This window comes from Schistocerca cancellata, chromosome 5 (genome assembly GCF_023864275.1).
Source record: "Schistocerca cancellata isolate TAMUIC-IGC-003103 chromosome 5, iqSchCanc2.1, whole genome shotgun sequence".
NCBI classification, from domain to species: Eukaryota; Metazoa; Arthropoda; class Insecta; order Orthoptera; family Acrididae; genus Schistocerca; species Schistocerca cancellata.
Window position 1 is genome coordinate 249,718,700 of NC_064630.1, and position 21,800 is coordinate 249,740,499.

The following is a 21,800-nucleotide window of genomic DNA, read 5'->3' on the forward strand; positions in this document are numbered from 1 at the left end:
TAGCAGAGGCAGCAAGACAAAGTAGCTCCTGAGAACTGCAACGTCTGTGGGTTTACACAGAGTACTACTACAGCAGTCCCCGCTCACGAAAGGACTGAGGATAGGGCCATGTGACATAAAACACTGTTGTAATAGGAGTGGAAGTGACTTTTAGCTTTCAGCTGAGCGCTGTTGCTACCAAAGCTTAAGTTGTTTAACGCGAAGTCCAGAAGCATTCCTACCTACCGAGCAGGAGAAGAGGAGGGGTCTCATTTTTGTCGGCCAGAGGCGACCTGGAGGTGCAGATCAACTAGGCAGATTGGTCGAAACCTGTTAATTGCCACTGGATTGGTGAGTCGACTGTATGAAGGGAGAATAGTACGCCGCCACTATTCCTTAAAAGCCCATATTTATGTATTCAGAGGGCACAGATTCCGTGTGGCTCGTGGGCAGCCTTGGTAAGCACCTAAATCTCTTCTTTTCTCACTTCCAGTGTTGGGGGGGGGGGGGGGGCAGCGTGCTGGCACAGCTGAGGACTGAGTTTCTCTAAAAGTGGAGGTCATACAGCGAAGTACTATGCTGCGACGAACTCTTGAAATTAAAACACACAAGTCGATGCTCTCATTCTTTGAGGTTAAATTGGTTTCAATTTTAGTATTTTTCACGTATTTCCAAGTTTCGTTCAGTGGCTGGAAAGCATCGCTGGTACCGCTGGTGTGCATTTCTGCCCCCGACTCCCCTATTTTACTTGTCCATGCCTGCTTCTGGACACACTGTGTAACCGCCCTAGCCACGTCGAGCGTGGCCATCTCGTTGCTCTGCCGTATCCAACCAATCCTGTAAATGGAGAATGTGATAAGCTAACATTTGTCATATTGAAAGTCGCGAGCTCTATATCTTCTTGTCTCGTGTTTTCTACTGAAAATCTCGTGCTTGTACCCTTGTTAACTTTACTATTAGAGAGATCGCCTAAACTTTATTTTTTTTAAATTGGTCCTGTGCACAACAAATAACTTCGTCTTTCTGCTGCCACTGCTTGATCTGCTGCATTCCATTATTTAACAAAAACGTAAAAACCTATTATTCATACTGAGTGCAATTGATGTTCTGTATGGCGGCCCCTGCTGCTGCGGCTTCTGCTTACTACAACTACATATAATTCAAGAGAAAGGGTTTGGTCAAATCCAATTCTCTTTTTTTAAAAAAAACTATTCTGAAAGCGATTCTCTCTCATTCGATTAACAAAACGCTAGAAGCTCTTTGAACAATTGCTTCGTAAGTAAATCTGCCTCCAGTAGCATTAAAGCAATATTACTAATTAAACTCTTGAGACGGACTGAAATGACAGTTAAATGCATAGTGAAACAATTCCCTGACAACTACAAAAGAAATCAATGACAAAAATCAATACTTAGTCTGTTCACCTAATAATTTTTTCCCTTAACAATTCAACTCCTCTCATTATCAAAATTAACGTCTGCTGCTACGCAAATACACAAACCCTTTAAATTAATAAGCACGCTGCAAATTACAAAAAATCAACTAAACAAATCCTGTGTCGCTGCCGGCGGACATAGCAGTACGGCAGCTCGGTGACGACCCCTCGCCCAACACACGTGCGCACCACAGCAGGCGGGCTCTTACATTGGCTTCCAAACTACCACTAGTTAATCCGTGCGCCGCGAAGCGCGACAACAATATCTTAGATTCCAGAGCTTGTGTATGCATGCTGTAGCCAACCTTTACATCCTAAGAGTATTTGCCAACTCTCAATATTATAATCAATAGTTCAAAGTGGAACTCAGATTCTTGAGGAGTTTCAATTTCATTCTGATTTTGTATTACATCCGTAATAATGTTATTCGATTGAAGAATATCGCGAAAATAGTGTTCCTATTTTCAGATGAAGGAATAAGTAATATACAAGACTAAGGATTGCGTGAAATTTATTGCATGCTTTAAAACATCGTTTCGTAAGTAATAAAATTCTTTGAACGGTATGTCACAGTGTACAATAAAATTTGAGCGAAGTCGCTATGAAGATTTCAAAACTCAACGACGTAATTAAAACACAAACTTCAGTGTTATTGTAGAGCACAGCCAGTTTCGTTGTTTTTGCGCTGTTTCCTCTTGTCTAGGATTTACTAGCTGTATCCCTCTAGGGTCTGAAGAACTGATCTTGAGCCATTCCTCCGCTGCACGTAACTGATCACACTTAAATTTTGTGTAAGATTACCTTCCCGAAGTTCTCTCTCTTGCACAGTAGTTTCAAGCCTTCTGCAGCCTGTAACGATAACAGAAGTTTATGGGAATATTCAGCACATATATTTTCACGGGTAAAAAACTGAAGGAAGCTCACCCTTTCCATAGGTAAAATGGTGTGAATAATGGGCTTTATTTCCTGACTGCCTACTAGATCAAATACGTGACTCAATATAGCTTGCACTTTGGGCCGATTATTTTCCAAGTGGTATCCAATATCCAGCCCACTCATTAGGTAATTCCTACCAACGATACTCGCAGACCTTATATTTTTGCCATCCCATTTCGGTTTCTGTAGCGGCAATGGAATATTTATTGCACTTTTCACAGAGTTGTTTGAGCCTGAAACAATTGCAATACTTACATATTTTTAATAAATTTGAGATGGTATGAACACACATTCTGCTCAAATAATTTAACAAGTATGGCTGTACTGAAGCTAAATTAGGCAGTATAGTGTGCAAATACTCATTAGATTTAACTTTAAAATAGCTTACCTTATTTGTCTTTCTAAACAACAAGCTCATCCGTACAGTAGCAAGGGATGAGTAATGAGTGAGAATCCTTCAGATAACTGACCAAACATCTTAGGTCAATCATTCAAGGACATTCAGTACTGAGAAATATTCTTAGCAAATAGTTGTACAAGTGAATTATTGGTTTCTCCGGCCTAAGCTTTCTGCAATAATTGATTTTAACTGCCGCCGAGGAAGATAGCGATGTAAACATATTGCGTAAGTGTTTCTCAGTTGGTTTTCGGCATGAACAAATACAACTCAATTTCCTGAGATGTGTAACACCCCAGTCTACAGAGTGCCGTTGCAGGTGCTTCGACATGAAGCAGATACATTTCTTCAAAGGCAACGTTAGATAAAGGATGATTGTTCCCTTTGCGCTCCCAACAGGAAAACACTCATAAGTTGACTTTGCGAGTAAATGGGTACAAAGTCAGTCTGTCTCCATCCGCAGAATGTCTAAGTGACTTTCTGTCCCTTATTGATTCTTCCACTCGTGAAAGTTGCGTTGTACCGTCGTTCTTAGTCTATGCTGAACTGCCTGTGTCAATTTACAGGTCTGAGAAACGCAATACGACCATGTCTAGTGAATCAGAGGTTCAGTTTTTGAAGACAACAATAGCAGTTGGAAACGTTGACACATGACCACAATTAGCGTGGTTTTAACAACTGAATGAAAACAGAAGTTCCTGTTGATGTTTGGCACAACGTAACAAAAGTGGTGGAAACATTTCCTTGATATTTAACAATTACCAGTTAGATAACCTTAAGGACGTATTTTAGCTGATGCCAAGTAACTCAGCTTTTACTTCATCTTTCCTATTTAGAAATAAAGTACGACCGCTAGGTCAGATTTTAAAATTTGTATTAAAGGCTCACTGACATGACAGTCAGTTCTACTGAGGGGATTGTGTTCTAACCGTACTTCTGTTTTTGCGGAGATTGATAAATTTTCTGGAGGGGCTTGAGTAAGGTACAGGAACAATAAGCAGTACGCTATGACAAAAGTAGCTTTTTCTGAAGTATGGTGGCCTGTTTTGGAACATTTTTCAATCTGTTACCACATTTAGAACATGACTTCCGCTACTGAAAAGAGGAAAATTAGGTTCTAACCGGTTTTAGTGAGAAATGCCTGCTTGGGTGGTTTGATGAGCAGTAAATTTCCATAAAGAAATAACATTTTTCTTGCGCTTTCATTAAAGGCAGCTTGATTATTTGAAGTATCGTAATATAAAGAATTTCAAGAATGTACAGAGTACTGATCTGTGTGTCGACGGCAATTGAATATGCTGTTATATATTCTCATTTGAAGGGTTGCACTACCGCACAAATCTAAGCAAAATTGGGTGGCGCTTACGCAGACTCTGCATCATCATGGAAGAATATTTACTTTTGGATTAATGAATTGGAACGTGGTCGGACAAGCACCGAATACAAACCGTGCTTTGGCCGTTTAATTGAGGTCACCGTAAAGGTAATCACGGTCAGAATCCATGATAGTGCAAGACCGCCGAATGAAAATTCATGAGATTGCTGAGAGTAAACATTTGAAATGAGCGAGTGCGTAAATCCTGCACGGAGGAATGGCTATGAAGAAGCTGTGTGCATGGTTGGCACCACGATTGCTCACAGTAAACCAGAAACGCATCCGGTATAACATTTCAACAAAATGTCTGGCGATGTGCCAGATGGTTGCTGTAACTAATCTATAGCGCGAAGTCCAGAGAGGAACGGCAGAAAATCACCCACGCCACCCTGGGATGCAGTGTCAGTCAGAGGTTTTAGTCTGGCGTTGTCTAATAGCAATCTACAAGACTTCTAGCGCCAGTTTGTGACATGATGAAATCTCTGTCCGTTACACACACCAGACTCAAAACAGCACTCAAAACAACGACACTCAATACAATTAAAGTCCTGTGAAGAGCACCGAAGGAGGCGAAGACCATTTTGTCAGTTGATAAGGGGATGGCCAAATTTTTTGGGGAATCGTAAAGAATAATCCTCAGATTGCTTGGAAAAAGGCACAACCATAACTGGACTATTGTGCTTCATTTCCGGATCGTCTGAAACGTGTGTTGGTTGAAAGAGACCAAGGTTGGCATGTAAAGAAGTGCTCTTTCACTAGGATAATGCACCATCCCATGCATCGGTGATATCAATGGCAGAAGAGCATGAATTGGGCTTTGAATTAGTTCCTCATCCACCCTGTTCACCAGACTGAACTCCAGGTGGCTGCTTTCTGTTCCCTAACTTGATACTTTGGCATCTAATGAAGTGATAGTTTCAGTCAACGAGTATTTTGCAGTTTGACAGACTATTTTTCCGATGGGAAGAAAAAGTTGGAGGATCGCTGGAAGATGTGCATATACCTTTATGGAGAATATATCGAGAAGTTAGTTGTTTACGAAACAATTTTTTCTTGCCTTTACCAGACGAACAACCCTTGTGCGTCTGACCTTTACCTTCTGTTATAGGTTCATCATTTAGCAAGGTAGAAATAATGTTGGTCACCCACCAATGTTAATCAGTCTTCCAAAAGGTTTAAGCAAATAGAGGCACTCTTCGATATCTGAGCCACCTTTGCTGTTTATGACAATATCTGCGCCTCTCGGGAAGAGTATCTTCATCATGAAACTCTGGCCGAAGCGGAAGACGTGGTTGATCCCCAGGGACAGCAGACTCTCATGCTTTGACTCTGAAGCGGTCCCCATAACAGTCACGTTTGGGACTGTACGAGCGAGCTGGACCACGGACGTGCCAACACCACCTGGAACGAGAAATAAGAGAACTGTTTGTACAAGAAAGTACGAGTCGAAGTTTATTTCTATAGTTTAGAAATTCCTTAGTCTATTACGCATAGTGAGACAAAACAAAAAATGACACCACGTAGGAATTATCTTAATAATGATACAAATGCGTCGGAAATAGGTCGATGTGATGTTCATGCACGAACAAATGATGTTTCTGAAGAACTGGACGATTTATTCAAGACAGAGAATTTCACAAATTGAGCAACGCGTTGGCCCACATTTGGCCCTTATGCAAGTAGTTATTCGGCTCCGTATTGATTGATACACTTGTTAAATGTCTTCCTACGGAATATCTTGCCCAATTCTGTCCAAATGGTGGGTTAGATCGTCACTATTCCCGAGCTGATTGGAGGGCGCTGCCCACAACGCTCCGAAGCTTTTCAATTGGGGAGAGCTCCGGCGACGTTGCAATCAAGTTAGGGTATGACAAGCACGAATATAAGCACTAGAAACTCTCGCCGTGTGCGGGCGGCCATTATCCTGCTGAAATGTAAGTTCAGGGTGACTGACCATGAAGGACAACTAAATGGGGCGTAGAATACATCGGACTACCACTGTGCTGTAAGGGTGCCACGAATAACAATCAAAACGGTCCTACTATGAGAAGAATTGGCATCCCAGCCTATCACTCCTAGTTGTCGGGCACTATGGCCAACGGCAATTTGCTTGATGTTCCATCGACGTTCGAAGCGTCTTCAGGCACTTCTTCGCCCTGGAATCTCAGCTCTGGAGCAGAATTGTCTGCAGTGATGAGTGCCGCTTCTAACTGAGCCCCGATGACCAGTGAACGCAAGGAAATATCTGATGAGAGGAAAGTAAAATTTAGTGTTTATAGTGATCCTTTGTTGTCGATAAGAAATTTTGATTCAACGAACTTAAACATTGTCGAACGTTACTTTATGATGAAGATAGCACAGAACGCTCGACAAACATGGTTACCAAAGAAATCGGTAAAGATGTTCACAGTATGATTCTCGTTTCCTGCAGAACGAAAGAGCGTGCAGCGGGAGAGGCCGCCAAACGCGTCGAAGCGATTCGTAACTAGTATTTTCTGCTATTAGTTGGCGACAAAATACCAGTCCCAATGGTGTCCCGTTGACTGACGACGGACAGCAAGCAGTTGTGGCTTTCAGCTTGAAAAGTTGATATCTGAGGACTGGAGACCTGAGTTCTAATTATAGCCAGAGAACCGAGAAAAAAATCTGAACCATGAGCTGCTTCCAGTGAATCTGGTAAATATAAGGCTGTCTCCTATCGGCCATCGACCAGTGAAGGTTATGTATACTTTTTGGACAGAAAAGGCTTCCTATTTAAAACCCTCAGAGAAAGGAAAAACGATCACTGGACTATTATCCAGTGGGGGTACTGGACAGTTCCGAAAAGAAAATTGAGAGGACACTGTTCCATTTGGAGGAGAAAACGCTGTTTCAGCCACAAGAACTTGCCAGCACATTCATATGAAGCAGTCACCGGAAAACTGCATCATCTGCTTTACGAACTGCTTTCCACGCCAACCAGCGCCTGATCTGGCTTTCTTGTTCAAAAATAAATTGCTTGCAGAAAAACTCACGTCAGGAAACCATCGTCGAGACACCGACTTATTTTGGAAAGCTAGAGAATTCCTGTTTTTCGAGAGGGTTAAAAATGGCTGGGACATTGGGGGAAGTAGACACGTATCACCAAAAGGTGACGTGTTGCAAAAGTTAGTGGCTGCTTTCTTTGTAGCAATGGTCGGTATTGTACTGATCTCATATTGTGCTGTTGAAATGAATAGTGCTTTCCGAAGGTAACGAGAATTATTTTCTCGTTACCTTGACATGTCTGTTCAATCTCTCTTTAGTGTAAACGTAGTGAACTAAGGAGCATCTGTTCCCGTGATATGGTCTCTTAAGAGAGATATGGAAAACTTAATACTTTTTTCGGACAGATTGTTACTTGACAGAAGAACTATTTGCTCTGGCGAGTATTACTCTCAACTATTTAATAAGCCAGCTACGACATTTACACTTACTTGCGCGCTACAGTAACGGCACTCATGGTTGTGACATCTGGAAACTACACGAGAAAATACCTATGCGAATTTCCAACGTAGGCTCCTCCCAGGTTTCTTGCTTGAAAAGCTCAATTTTTGCGTCATAGCAGGTCTGAAATACAAATTCATACGAGGAAGGCAAATACTATTGTCAATAGACTTCTTCAAAACAACTATTGTATTCTTGAACTGTTTCTTGTTTTTGCTCCGACCAAGTCCTCTTTACTGTTTTAAAACTGCGATAATGTGGTTCCTTCCAGTCTTTCACGGCTCGCAAACAACTTTTTACGAAAACAAAAGTTACCAATAGGTGCCGTCGGAATTGTTAAGTAATTACACTTGCTGGTACTAAGTGAATTTTACGTATCAGTTTTAGTATCCCAATTCAGTCTACCACAAACACAGCACTCCATCCTCCAACTGTATTTAAAAAGGACGTCCTTCAGGAAGAAAGGCAATGAAAAGTTCACACCGATTCGCTTGACTATCATTACATACTTCCGAGAATACAGATCTCGTACTTTTGGAAAATTTGACAGTCTTAACACTTACAGGAGAGTGCGTAGAGAGACTATATGGACTTGCAGGCCAGACTCACTCTAGAGTTTCACAGGGGACGAGTTTGTGCACCCTGCTCCTTACAGCTTTTGGTGGTTGTGAATATTTATGATTGCGCTTCTGACCGGGTTAATTTATCGGTGTGTTTCCCTCTGATACTCTCCAGTAACCTGATAATTTAGCTGTAGGTGATTTTTTCTGAGTGAACAGAAGTGAAGAATCACTTCTTCTAGCGAGATAGAACAATGTCCTAAAGATACGGCACGGAAACCAGCGCGCTCAACGATCGCTTCAGGTATGGACTGTAGCTTAAAATATTTTAATTTACAACCTTTTAATGACAAAATCAAATCTAAATCGAAAGATAGTTAACACACAGATTCAACGACAGTAAATTTACATATCACTAATTACCGAATTTTTCATTCCAGATTGTATACACGGGAGAGTAACTTCTTGGGGTAGACCTGGGTGACGCTGGATTTTGCAACGGATGTTCATAATTTTTTCCGTTAAATTACAAAACGGACTACACCTTTACTCTACGCCCTTACGAGTGTATTACGAATTTTTGTAAGTAGCAAACTCGCACCCAGAGGACACTGCACTCCACTGACGAAAGGCCTCACGGAGTGCCGCGATTTTCAACTGAGCACAAAGTTTCAGAAATTGACTTGAAACTGACAATATGTTAGTACATAAGAATATTTAAAAAATGGCGGCTCTTTGAAAGAAGTCCATTTTTTCGACAAAAAGTTATAAGAACGCCCACCAAAACTCGAAATTAAAGTATACAGCTGAAATCCTTCGTACTGCTGTAGGACAAACGGCGACTCAAGTTATGAAAAGACAAAATGTAATTGCATGTGTACTCTTATTTTACGAATTATGATTCCTGCCAACTTGAAAAATGTTTTGAAGAAGACTTTTAAAGTTTAAACTTTTGTTAAAAATAGTGAAATTGAACGAACTTTGAATCGGCACTGCCAGCACGGAGTACTTGGCCTTTTCCCAGGTATCTGAACATTCATGTTGACGAAATTATATCGCTTAAGTGGTTTCCACTTACCAGTATAAGCGTTTATTGCACCATTGTTACTTTCCGAACCTTTCCCATCCGTATAACACTTATTTTCAAGCACGTTTTACTTCGTATAAAAGACAACCAAAATGACAAAGATCCGAGACAAGCACGTGCTTTTAGACTGTTCAGCATAAACGAATCTTTCCGAAGAGAAGTCTTGTTGAGGATAGTATTTTAGTTGGTACTAATGCCCTCTGATGCTGTCAGAAACTAACAGTGTTCCGTCGGTAACTTATTATATCGGTTGTATTCGAGGGCACAGATGCACCAGACCCCATGCAGAAAATCGCGTTTTCGACATATTTTAATATTTATGGCACACTTTATATGGATTAATCTTGAAGATAGATTCCCTAAGGAACTTACTAGGTCAATAAAAAATTTGGCTCAAATTTCTACCCTGGACCACTCGCCTTATGAATGGGGGCTTATTTGTCAGATTACATGTTCATACCAAATTTTAACTGTGAGCCAATTCCGAACTGGCTATAAAAATACTCTAGAACTTCCAAAAATTTTGTACTTAATTTTTTGTAATTTTTACGAATGCAATTTCCGTCCAACACAGTTCAACGACAAAAATGTTATAATCAGTAATTTCTAATGATTCCACAGTAAGAGTGACAACCGACTACGCTGACCTTATGAGGGGACACTACCTCTCGTAATCAGAAGTATTAGGCGGCGCGGGTCACATACAGAGCACCTTAGCACCTGAGGGTCACCTAGCTATTGCATTAGCTCAACGTGATACAGTGTGTTCAGAATATTACGGATTAAAATTGTGTGGTAAAATAGACTACGAAGGTCTTAATACCATCTATTAGATTATAAATCGGATACATCGACGTTACAGGCCCTGAGTGTACCGACAAACCGACAACTTAAGTGTGTAAACGTTTTGACAAACATTCCTTGTCGGGATGTCGGGCGAGTGGGATCACTCGACAGTTTGCTCCATCACCACTCTGCCTAATGAATTATGTCTTGCTTAGCGCTGTCACACCAACCTCCCGACTAAAGCTGAAGGTGTTCAATGCTGTTCCAATATACATGATATTTGTACGACATCGGGCGAGGTGTATAGCAAAGAGTGAAGCACTTATTTTTTTTATTGAATCCATAATGGTTTCGTGTGGCACTTTGAGAATAAAAGCATGACGTCCTACTTCTGTTTTTAGATGATTTCGTATACTTATATCAAATGAAACGTAAAAATCGGAATATCGACATTCAATGGACATTCATTCGTAAAATATACATGCTTCATTGTTATTAGTGTTAATGTCCAGCGTATGTCCAAGCCTCCTGCTATGAAGACCAATGTTTTTTTAGTTACAGTGATTGCAATTGCTCAAGGTTTCATTTCTTACATGTCAGTTGTACTCATTACATGATGTGCGCCACCACCATGTGTAGTCTTTCTTGTTCGAATGTGGATTGAGTTTCCTGAACTTACATTAATAACTTTTACATGAAAATTTGTTTTCTTTATTTTGCTTTAGCGTGAGGTATTTCATGAGTAGGTGCAACCACAACGGAGGGGTATCTGTTGAGAGGCCAGATAAACGTGTGGTTCCTGAAGAGGGGCAGCAGCCTTTTCAGTAGCTGCAGGGGCAACAGTCTGGATGATTGACTCATCTGGCCTTGCAACACTAACCAAAACGGCCTTGCTGTGCTGGTACTGCGAACGGCTGAAAGCAAGGGGAAACTACAGCCGTAATTTTTCCCGAGGGCATGCAGATTTACTGTATGGTTAAATGATGATAGCGTCCTCTTGCGTAAAATATTCCTGAGGTAAAATAGTCCCCCATTCGGATCTCCGGGCGGGGACTACTCAGGAGGCCGTCGCTATCAGGAGAAAGAAGAATGGTGTTCTACGGATCGGAGCCTGGAATGTCAGATCTCTTAATCGGGCAGGTAGGTTCGAAAATTTAAAAAGGGAAATGGATAGGTTGAAGTTAGGTATAGTAGGAATTAGTGAAGTTCGGTGGCAGGAGGAACAAGACTTTTGGTCAGGTGAATACAGGGTTATAAATACAAAATCAAATAGGGGTAATGCAGGAGTAGGTTTAATAATGAATAAAAAAATAGGAGTGCGGGTAGGCTACTACAAACAGCATAGTAAACGCATTATTGTGGCCAAGATAGACACGAAGCCCATGCCTACTACAGTAGTACAATTTTAAATGCCAACTAGCTTTGCAGATGAAGTTGATGAAATGTATCATGAGATAAAGGAAATTATTCAGATAGTGAAGGGAGACGAAAATTTAATAGTCATGGGTGACGAATTCGAAAGTAGGAAAAGAAAGAAGGAAATGTAGGTGAATATGGAATGGGGGTAAGAAATTAAAGAGGAAGCCGCCTGGTAGAATTTTGCACAAATCGTAACTTAATCATAGCTAACACTTGGTTCAAGAATCATAGAAGAAGGATGTATACATGGAAGAGGCCTTGAGATACCAGAAGGTTTCATTTCCAGGGGCAGATGTTGACTGACAATCTATTGGTTATGAACTGTATATTAAAACTGAAGAATCTGCAAAAAGGTGGGAATTTAAGGAGATGGGACCTGGATAAACTGAAAGAACCAGAGGTTGTACAGAGTTTCAGGGAGAGCATAAGGGAACAATTGACATGAATGGGGGAAAGAAATACAGTAGAAGAAGAATGGGTAGTTCTGAGGGATGAAGTAGTGAAGGCAGCAGAGGATCAAGTAGGTAAAAAGACTAGGGCTAGTAGAAATCCTTGGGTAACAGAAGAAATATTGAATTTAACTGATGAAAGGAGAAAGTATAAAAACGCAGTAAATGAAGCAGGCAAAAAGGAATACAAACGTCTCAAAAATAAGATCGACAGGAAGTGCAAAATGGCTAAGCAGGGATGGCTAGAAGACAAATGTAAGGATGTAGATGCTTATCTCACTAGGGGTAAGATAGATACTGCCTACAGGAAAATTAAGGAGACCTTTGGAGAAAAGAGAACCACTTGTATGAACATCAAGAGCTCAGATGGAAACCCAGTTGTAAGCAAAGAAGGGAAAGCAGAAAGGTGGAGGGAGTATATAGAGGGTCTATACAAGGGCGATGTACTTGAGGACAATATTTTGGAAATGGAGGAGAATGTAGATGAAATGGGAGATACGATACTGCGTGAAGAGTTTGACAGGGCACTGAAAGACCTGAGTCGAAACAAGGCCCCGGGAATAGACAACATTCCATTAGAACTACTGACAGCCTTGGGAGAGCCAGTCCAGACTAAACTACCATCTGGTCAGCACGATGTATGAGACAGGCAAAATACCCTCGGACTTCAAGAAGAATATAATAATTCCAATCCCAAAGAAAGCAGGTATCGACAGATGTGAAAATTACAGAACAATCAGTTTAATAAGTCACAGCAGCAAAACACTAACGCGAATTCTTTACAGACGAATGGAAAAACTGGTAGAAGCCGACCTTGGCGAAGATCAGTTTGGATTCCGCAGAAATGTTTGAACACGTGAGGCAATACTGACCCTACGACTTATCTTAGAAAATAGATTAAGGAAAGGCAAACCTACATTTCTAGCATTTGTAGACTTAGAGAAAGCTTTTGACAATGTTGACTGGAATACTCCTTCCAATTCTAAAGGTGGCAGGGGGAAATACAGGGAGCGAAAGGCTATTTACAATTTGTACAGAAACCAGATGGCAGTTATAAGAGTCGAGGGGCATGAAAGGGAAGCAGTGGTTGGGAAGGGAGTGAGACAGGGTTGTAGCCTCTCCCCGATGTTATTCAATCTGTATATTGAGGAAACAGTAAAGGAAACAAAAGATAAAATCGGAGTAGGTATTAAAATCCATGGAGAAGAAATAAAGGTTGAGGTTCGCCGATGATATTGTAATTCTGTCAGACAGCAAAGGACTTGGAAGAGCAGTTGAACGGAATGGACAGTGTCTTGAAAGGGGGATATAAGATGAACATCAACAGAAGCAAAACGAGGATAATGGAATGTAGTCAAATCGGGTGATGCTGAGGGAATTAGATTAGGAAATGAAACACTTGAAGTAGTAAAGGAGTTTTGCTATTTGGGGAGCAAAATAACTGATGATGGTCGAAGTAGAGAGGATATAAAATGTAGACTGGCATTGTCAAGGAAAGCGTTTCTGAAGAGAAATTTGTTAACATCGAGTATAGATTTAAGTGTCAGGAAGTCGTCAGGAAGTCGTTTCTGAAAGTATTTGTATTGGGTGTAGCCATGTATGGAAGCGAAACAAGGACGATAAATAGTTTGGACAAGAAGAGAATAGAAGTTTTCGAAATGTGGTACTACAGAAGAATGCTGAAGATTAGGTGGGTAGATCACATAATTAATGAGGAGGTACTGAATAGAATTGGGGAGAAGAGGAGTTTGTGGCGCAACTTGACAAGAAGAAGGGACCGGTTGGTAGGACATGTCCTGAGGCATCAAGGGATCTCAAATTTAGCGTGGGATCACCATACTAGTATTGAAGGGCAGCGTGGAGGGTAAAAAATCGTAGAGGGAGACCAAGAGATGAATACACTAAGCAGATTCAGAAGGATGTAGGTTGCAGTAAGTACTGGGAGATGAAGCTTGCACAGGATAGAGTAGCATGGAGAGCTGCATCAAACCAGTCTCAGGACTGAAGACAACAACAACATTTCATGAGTTAACTATAAACCATGTTGTATGTTTGAAGAATCTATTAACTGAGAGGGGTTATGGAACCATACGGCGAGGTTGTCAGTCCCGTGATTCCGAAATGAGTCACAGAATATAGAGGGTCATCTAGAAGTGGTCGGATCCAGTCAGATGAGTCAAATTATAAAATAATGATCACTGAACACACACAGTAAAGGCATAAAAGGCGAGACCAAACCTAAAAGCTGGAGAAAAAGGGGGGCGGTCATGGGGCCACAGACCGAGAAGACTGCTTCAAGAATAAAGTAGAATCTTATACCTGGAAATAAAAACCACTTTCACGGATGAAACTCAGGACCAGTTCAACCATACGTGGATCGCCTGCTAATATTAAATTTAACGAATTGAGAAGACTATACTTATCACGAAGAGCCGAAAGTAGGGGACATTCCACCAATGTGAGATATCGTCAGTCTGGCTTCACAAACACATTGTGGGAGTGGGTCGATACGTAGGATGAAACAATGGGCGAGCCGAGTGTGAGCAGCGCTTAAGGCGTAAACAGCATAAAACAATAGATTCCTTGCGAGAGGAGCTGAAGGAAGAGCGACAAACTGCGGTAGACTCCTTGATTGTGCGGAGTTTATTAGTGTGACCAGTAGCGCTCCAGATGGCATTCCGCTTTCGGGCAAAGAGATCTGACGGTGATCCGCATATCCGCAGCTGGAATCATGAAAGGAAATGGGAGGTAAGTATCAGCTTCTCTAGCCAAACTATCAGCCAGATCATTCCCTGGGATGCCCACGTGACTTGGGACCCAGATAAAGGCGACTGAACAGAGGGCACACTCAAGGGCAGAGAGAAGGTCATGGGTAGCAGAGACAGAAGGGTAACGACAGTAGCACGGTCGATAGCCTGCAGGCTGCTCATGGAGTCTGAACACAGGTTGGAGGAATCATTCTAGCTGACTATTGTGGGGATACTACTGCAATGAATCTGAGGTCCTCTTAACTTCTGGCAGTCGCTAGAAATCAAAGTACCTGGCAGCCTTTCCTCTCAGCTTAGAGATGCTTCTGACTATTCTTTTTCGTTGGTTTGACGATTTTCAGCAGTTCCGCAATGCATGATTCATACTTTCTTCAAGAACTACGAAAACCGGATCCCAGCTGCTTGAGTAACAAAAGTGGGTTAATTTTTGTGCTTACTTTAGCCACTTCTTTGCTCATAGCTTTTACTCTGGTTTTTTTGCCTTATTGCCTCTAAAACAGCCAAGGGAAGCCCTCGTTTTTACTGCTGTGTAAAACCAAGCGGAACAAACAACGTAATTAACTTAAGATTAATCACAACAATAGGGCGGCGCTGTAATGGATGAGTAGATTACCACGAGATTGGTCGGTCGGCCTATAAATTTGTGCATTTGTAGGGGCCTTACGTGAACTTACCTCCGACGGACGTCATGAAGACTACCTGGCCCGGCTTCAGTCGGCCCAGTTCGAACAGACAAGTGTGAGCTACCACGAAGTTGAGGCCTAAGGCGAGGCCGTTGCGTAGGCTGATGTGGTCGTCCAGCCTGTAACAGTATTTCCGCGGTATGTGGAGGCTGCGCTGGAACAGGCCAGCATGCATTCGCAAGCAAAGAACCCTGTCTCCCTCCTGGAACGAAAGAACACATCAATCTTCACTTCTGTCAATGCTTTTATTTTCCAAACACAGGGACCACTTCGTTTCCTACCAGCAGATCATGGACGTTGGCTCCTATACGCGCAATAATACCAGTACATTCGCTTCCCATAACAACGGGAAAGTCTTTGTTTCTAATTATGCCCAAACGTAAATAATTATCCGTGAAATTCAGTCCATGGTAAAAAGCTGCTAATTCGATGTGGTCGTCCTCAAGCTTTGTAGGCGCTGGAGTGTCTTCAACCTGGAAGCACATTAAGACAATGATTTGTCAATGATAAGTTATTTGCACATATCAACCGGGTTATTAATGTTGTTGACGCTAGTATCTGAAACTACAGTAGTCAAAATGAACGTGACGTCTACAACCTAAATGGACGAGACGTTAGAATGGCATACATTTCATGTCCGACACAATCCATGGGAACTAGCAGTCAAAATGTTTACAGTTAATGAATTGGAGCCATGGAAGTAATTTTCTAAGGCTTCAGATAGGAAAGTGCAACGGAAATACACCGCCAGTTCCTGAATTACCTCCAATATGCGGCAACACGGGAATTGAAGGTCCACCCTAATACACAAGCACTTTTGTTATTTTTTCCAAGACTAGTTTCAGCAACAAATACCGCCATCATCAGTGGGTTCTTTTAATTCTTATTAGCTGTAAGTCACAACAGTTTTAATATTTTTATCACTGTTTGCAGCAAACAGCGACAAAGGTCTTAAAACCTTGCTGTGACATAGTAAAGAAGCCACTGATGGCGATATTTGTTGTCTGAGAAATAAATAAATAAAGTGTTCTGCATCAAGGCGGGCCCACATTTCCCAAATTATTGTTTTGTATGCAAACATGGACCAATGGAACAGTCCCAAAATAAAATTGTTCCAATTCGCGATTTGTTTGAACACGAATATGGAAAAAATTGGAATTTCGAGTTCTGACACACAACCAGTTAAAATTGTCCATGCGGTTATTTCATTCGGATCGTATTACGTTTACAACGGACAAAAATCAAGCTTGGGGAAAGTTAACACAATGACATATCCTAAGATCAACACATGAAGCAGTAAGATATTTCGTTACGACCACCAGCCAGTGTGCAGGGAAGGACAATTCCTCAAAACCTGAACAATGGTGCCATTGCTCTAAAAAGAAAGCTATAGGGACACAATCTATGGGGCTCTTAGGTTTCTGTCTAAGAAGTGCAACGTGGTAACCGAATTTATTGAGAACGGCATAGGAAAATATTTCGTCAATCAGGTGTAAGAAGCTGGATTTGTGAGCGGATACAGTGGCATCGGCCCGTGAAAATTAGTCGTAAGAAAATCTGTACTGACAGAGGTGGAGTAAACAGGCAATAATTCAAACTGCATGCAAGTCAAATTTACAACAGTGAGAAACTGAAGAGCTGTGCATAAAGATACCATACCAATGTTCAGCAATTTTAATAACCAACAGCCTCAGTTGCACTGTCTACAATGGACAAACTGCAGTTTTATTCTGATTATTGGGTTATCCAGTCTGAAACCTAGGTAAATTCTAGGTAAACAGTGCAACTGAGGCTGTTGGTTATTAAAATTAATATTTATACAGTTGCTGACAGGGCCGCGAAATGTTGAAAATATATATGTTCAGCAAGCGTAGATGTCTGTTTCAGATGTACAAGCTAAAACGAAATAAGGACATGTGCGACTGCGAGTAAATCATTCCCACTTTCGAGAGCTATGAATGGAACTAAAGAGTGCAGTAACAAAAAAACTGCACCCTGTACGACAGTAACGTGTACCGTGTACGTCGAGGAACTGCTGTTTCACCTCTGGTGTTCCTCAACGTGTAGCTATTAGCACTAAACTACTAGGTTATAGTATACCCTTACATGCGAGTCATCAGAATTATCGAAGATGTGAAGAAAGTAAGATCTGTCAGAAGTACTCACTGCGACTTTATCGAAGTCACCATGCCCGTACAGAACAACCGTTGTCGATGAAAAGCCGGTGCTGGGTCCAGGGGTCTAAAAGTAAAAGAAATCTTTCTACTTCGGCAAATAAAATTTGTCTTCATGGCCTTAAGCCGTACTTATATCAAAGAAATATTTTTATTTTTGTACAATGTAGATATTCATCACACAAGGACTACACATATTTTGCAAACCACTTCCTGGCAATTTCAGCTGTATATCTAAATGTGTGACAACAGTACAACCTAATACTTTCAAACTTTAGTTGATGCTTCATATAAAAAGGTTTATGGATTCTAACTAATTCTATCCTTCCCGTTTAGCATGATCTTTATTGTGTTTACGGCTTTTAAACTGCCGGGTTTTACGGGAAGGAAATTGTTACTGATATTTATAACTGGTCATTCCAGTAACGTTCAGTACATTAATTTTCGTTATTGACACGATTAATTCGTGAAGTTAGAAGAGATAGGTAATTATAAAACAAACTTGAGGATTTAGAGATGGTTGTAAAAAGCAAGATTAGAGTTTAACGGCCAGTCTACGAGAAGTCTGAATTCAATTCATTCTGGGGGGAACCGAACCTGTTCATGTCCCTTTCAAAGAAACCGCTACGGCGTTTTTATTTAGAGATAGAGGAAAACAGAAAACCAAGTATATGGCCAGGCGGGAGTTTGAGCGGCCGTTCTTCCGAATTGAGAATCCAATGCCTGCTCTCCAATTATGTTTCCTCGATCCACTGCATGCGTTGTTGGGATCTGGAATCACAGCGTTCATTACGCTGTCATTTCCTTCCAGGGGGCTATTTTGGGAGGCTACCTACGGGTCACAATACCACTCCCTTATTATTTCTACTATTTACCTTTTTACTTCAGTACCGGGTAAGTTATACCCGATGTCTTAACACGTGTCTTGTCTGTCAACACTGGATGGTGTTTCTCAAATATTCGTTTCTCCGTTTTTCAAATATCCTAAGATCATATCAGGATACCTGCTGCAATACTTTTAGTTATTTGCAGAGGTTATCGCAACTGCAAGTTACAGGTTTACAGATCTCACTGGATGCAACTTTTTTGATGGAATGTGCTAATTGCAAAGAGGATTGCTGGAGAGTAAGTGTACTTATGCTCTTTTGCTCACAGAAGTGGAAAAATTTTTACATCGATTTTCATACATACTAAGAACGCTGAACCTGGCTGCGCAGTGCTGCGCCATGAAATATTCAGTTTCTAAAACTGACTATCTTAATATAGTGCGTTATTTCATAAACGCTTTGAAATACTCAACATGTTAGCGCACGATCTATGTCTTCAAATTCTACAAGAAATACTGCTGAAACACAGCAAATACATTCTGAGGATTAATGGATAACAGCGAAATGGTACTTCTTCGCTACTAAAGTCACAATAGCTATGTTATGTAATAGCCCACTGGTTGCATTTCTGACAGTTATACGTTGGATGATCACAATATGCACTCAAATGCGTTGCTGCTACGCTGCAGGCTGTTACGAAGGCCTACGCTGCAGAACGTACAGAAGAAAATCAGTAATGTCAATATTATATTTCCTCTTAGCTTGCTTACGTTTTACTTGAGGCCACATTATGTCACAGATGAGAGTCTACGTCCAGTATCTCTAGCTTCAACTCTCAACAACGAATTTTGTACAGAGGTTCAATTTTAGCTGTTTACCACGCAACAGACAACTGTTACATTTGTTGTTTCAGATTGTTAGATGAGTTTTGCTATTTGGGCGTCAAAATAACTGATGATGGCCGAGGTAGAGAGGATAAAAAAATTGGCTGGCTACGGTACTACAAGCATTTCTGAAAAATTAGTTGTTAACATTGAACATAAATTTAAGTGTTGGGAATGTAGCTCTGTATGGGGGAGAATAGAAGCTTCTGGAAAGCGGTACTGTAGAAGAATGCGAGATAGCGAAATTGATGAACAGGTACTGTAACGAAATGAGAAATTTTGAGACAACTTGGGATCGGTTGGTAGGACACATTCTGAGATATCAAAGCGTTGGTAATTTGGTACTGTAAGAAATGGGAGAGGTAGAAGTTTTAGAGAGACCAGGAGATGAATACGGTAAGTAGGTTAAAATGTACGTACGTGGTGACAATTTTTGAGTTGTAAGAAATAAAATCGTGACTTCTGAACGGTTTACGTTAGGACTTTCAAACTGCACGGTTTGCCGCGGGGCATGACGGGAATTAGTATGGTTTGGCTTAGCGACGAAGCCCACTTTCATTTGGATGGGTTCCTGATAAAGCGAAATTGTCACATTTGGGGGACTGAGAATCCACATTTCGCGATCGAGACGTCTCCTAACCCTCAACGGGTGACTGTGTGGCGTGCAATGTTCAGTCACGGAGTAATCGGTGCGATATTACTTGATGGCACGGTGACTACCGAACGGTGCGTGAAGGTTTTGGAAGATGATTTCATCCCCGTTATCCAAAGTGACCCTGATTTCGACAATATGTGGTTCATGCAAGACGGAGCTCGACGCCATCGAAGCAGGAGAGTGATTTCCTGAAGGAACACCTTGGGAACCGCATTCCGGCTCTGGGGACCTAGAGGCTTCTAGCATGGGCCTCTGTTGGCCAACACTGTCTCCTGGTTGTGGGGCTATGTTAAAAACTAGGTGTACATCAATAACCCCAAAACCATTGCTGAGCTGAAAACAGCCGTTCAAGAGGTCATCAACAGCATCTATGTTTTGACACTTCAGGGATCATGCAGAATTTCGCTCTTCGTCTGCCCCATATTATCGCCAATGATGACAGGCATATCAAACATGTCAATCTATATTCGAATACCTGTAGTGACGTTTACATGTTGAATAAAGTGTGTGAACACGCACACACCATCGTTTCTAACTAATTTACGTTTTTTTGATACAGTTCAATAATTGTCACCTCTTTGGTTTCTACAGTTATTCCACGATAAGTCTGGTACAGAATGAAGTATCTTGAAGAGCTATATCTAACAAGTCTTAGTGCTGGAGACTACATCTGATGATCACAGGAACCACACTTATCTTACCACGGTCGGTGCTGTGTACTGCATGGGAGTGGAATCCACTGCGTAAGAAGCACCTGTTAGAAAAAAACTTCGTTAATGAGCGTTGCACAAAACAAATCTCAGGCCACTCCAGAGTATTTTAGATTCATTAGGCACGTAGAGATCTAGTTAACGAACAAAATTATCACGAGAATGAAGATTAAGTAAAGTTTCACTATTTAGTAAGTGTATATACCGCGAGTGTTGCGTGTCAGTTAAGTAAGTTTTACATCTATACATTCAAAAACTGATCTGTTACAGCAGCATTGGTTTAATTTTTTCACTTTAATGTTTATGCGTGAACTTTTACAACAAATTCAGTGATTTGTTCGATTTTAATGACCACGGACACGCATAAAAGTAGGAAGCAGCCAATATGCATCAGTTGTTAGAATATTAAGTACTGGGAAATTGCGAAGGAGAAAGTTCCGAAACCAAGACAAAATGTAAATGCGAAGCTGGCAGATATAACGGAACACTACTGGTGATGTACTAATCCAAGTCTGCGTTCGCTACGTAACATTTCAACCTGTATGTAGTCTTCAGCTTCGCTGATTAAGTGGTGTGCTTTTGCGAAATATACACTCGTACTAAAAGCATAGTTATGTCTTCTATTACACTCCTACGCTCTGACCAATAGTTGGGTTACATTTCCCGCAAGAGTAATTTTTTCTGAGTCTGGCTGTGATATTTGAAACTAACTATTTTACATGCAATTAACCCAATTTCATTCCACTGTGCACTGACAAACCAAATCTGCCCAGCCACACTACACGGAAATGGCTTTATATTACGATTTGTCAGCGTATCATGACCTTATATAGCAATGCGAAAATTTCTACATGTAATGGTGTTACCTCTTAGAATATCCCCTCCCCCCCACACACACTCTGCATCATAGTAAAAATATACTCAAAGTATGGATACGAAAACAATGTATGGGCTCAATCTGCCATTCGACCTAGTTTGCGTTAGAGAACAGAAAATACAAATATACTGTATTGCCCTCGAAGGGCAATATGGCTGTAAAGACACGCAAGAAAATTACTTCAAACTACCCCTTTTGCTGCTGGGGATTTTTTTAGCACCTGGGAGTCAGGATGCTTTGGTCGGCTGATCGTGAATCTGCGTGTAATCGGGGTTGATAGTATGGGCACAACTGACTTCAAATCAGTGACAGTGGGGTAAGATTTCCTTAGTCA

At 41.2% G+C, this 21,800-nt stretch overlaps 1 protein-coding gene across 1 annotated transcript; it reads right to left on the minus strand.

Moving 5' to 3' along the window:
• Positions 1–1,982: 1,982 nt before the first annotated feature.
• Positions 1,983–20,629, minus strand: LOC126188893 (synaptic vesicle membrane protein VAT-1 homolog). Its single transcript, XM_049930581.1, has 7 exons — positions 20,581–20,629; positions 17,506–17,580; positions 15,621–15,812; positions 15,331–15,541; positions 5,272–5,523; positions 2,339–2,583; positions 1,983–2,263 (listed from the first exon to the last, which is right to left on the minus strand). Exons 1-7 carry the CDS (start codon positions 20,602–20,604, stop codon positions 2,195–2,197), a joined length of 1,068 nt encoding a protein of 355 aa, XP_049786538.1. The 5' UTR covers positions 20,605–20,629; the 3' UTR covers positions 1,983–2,194.
• Positions 20,630–21,800: the final 1,171 nt, after the last annotated feature.

Excerpts from the sequence above, each read along its gene's own strand:
- LOC126188893 (XM_049930581.1), bottom strand. The coding sequence starts at position 20,604 with ATGCAGTACACAGCACCGACCGTG. Across the intron at positions 15,813-17,505 it reads GTGACTTCGATAAAGTCGCA|GTTGAAGACACTCCAGCGCC; the intron begins GTGAGTACTTCT and ends ATGTGCTTCCAG. Across the intron at positions 15,542-15,620 it reads CCAACGTCCATGATCTGCTG|GAGGGAGACAGGGTTCTTTG; the intron begins GTAGGAAACGAA and ends CTTTCGTTCCAG.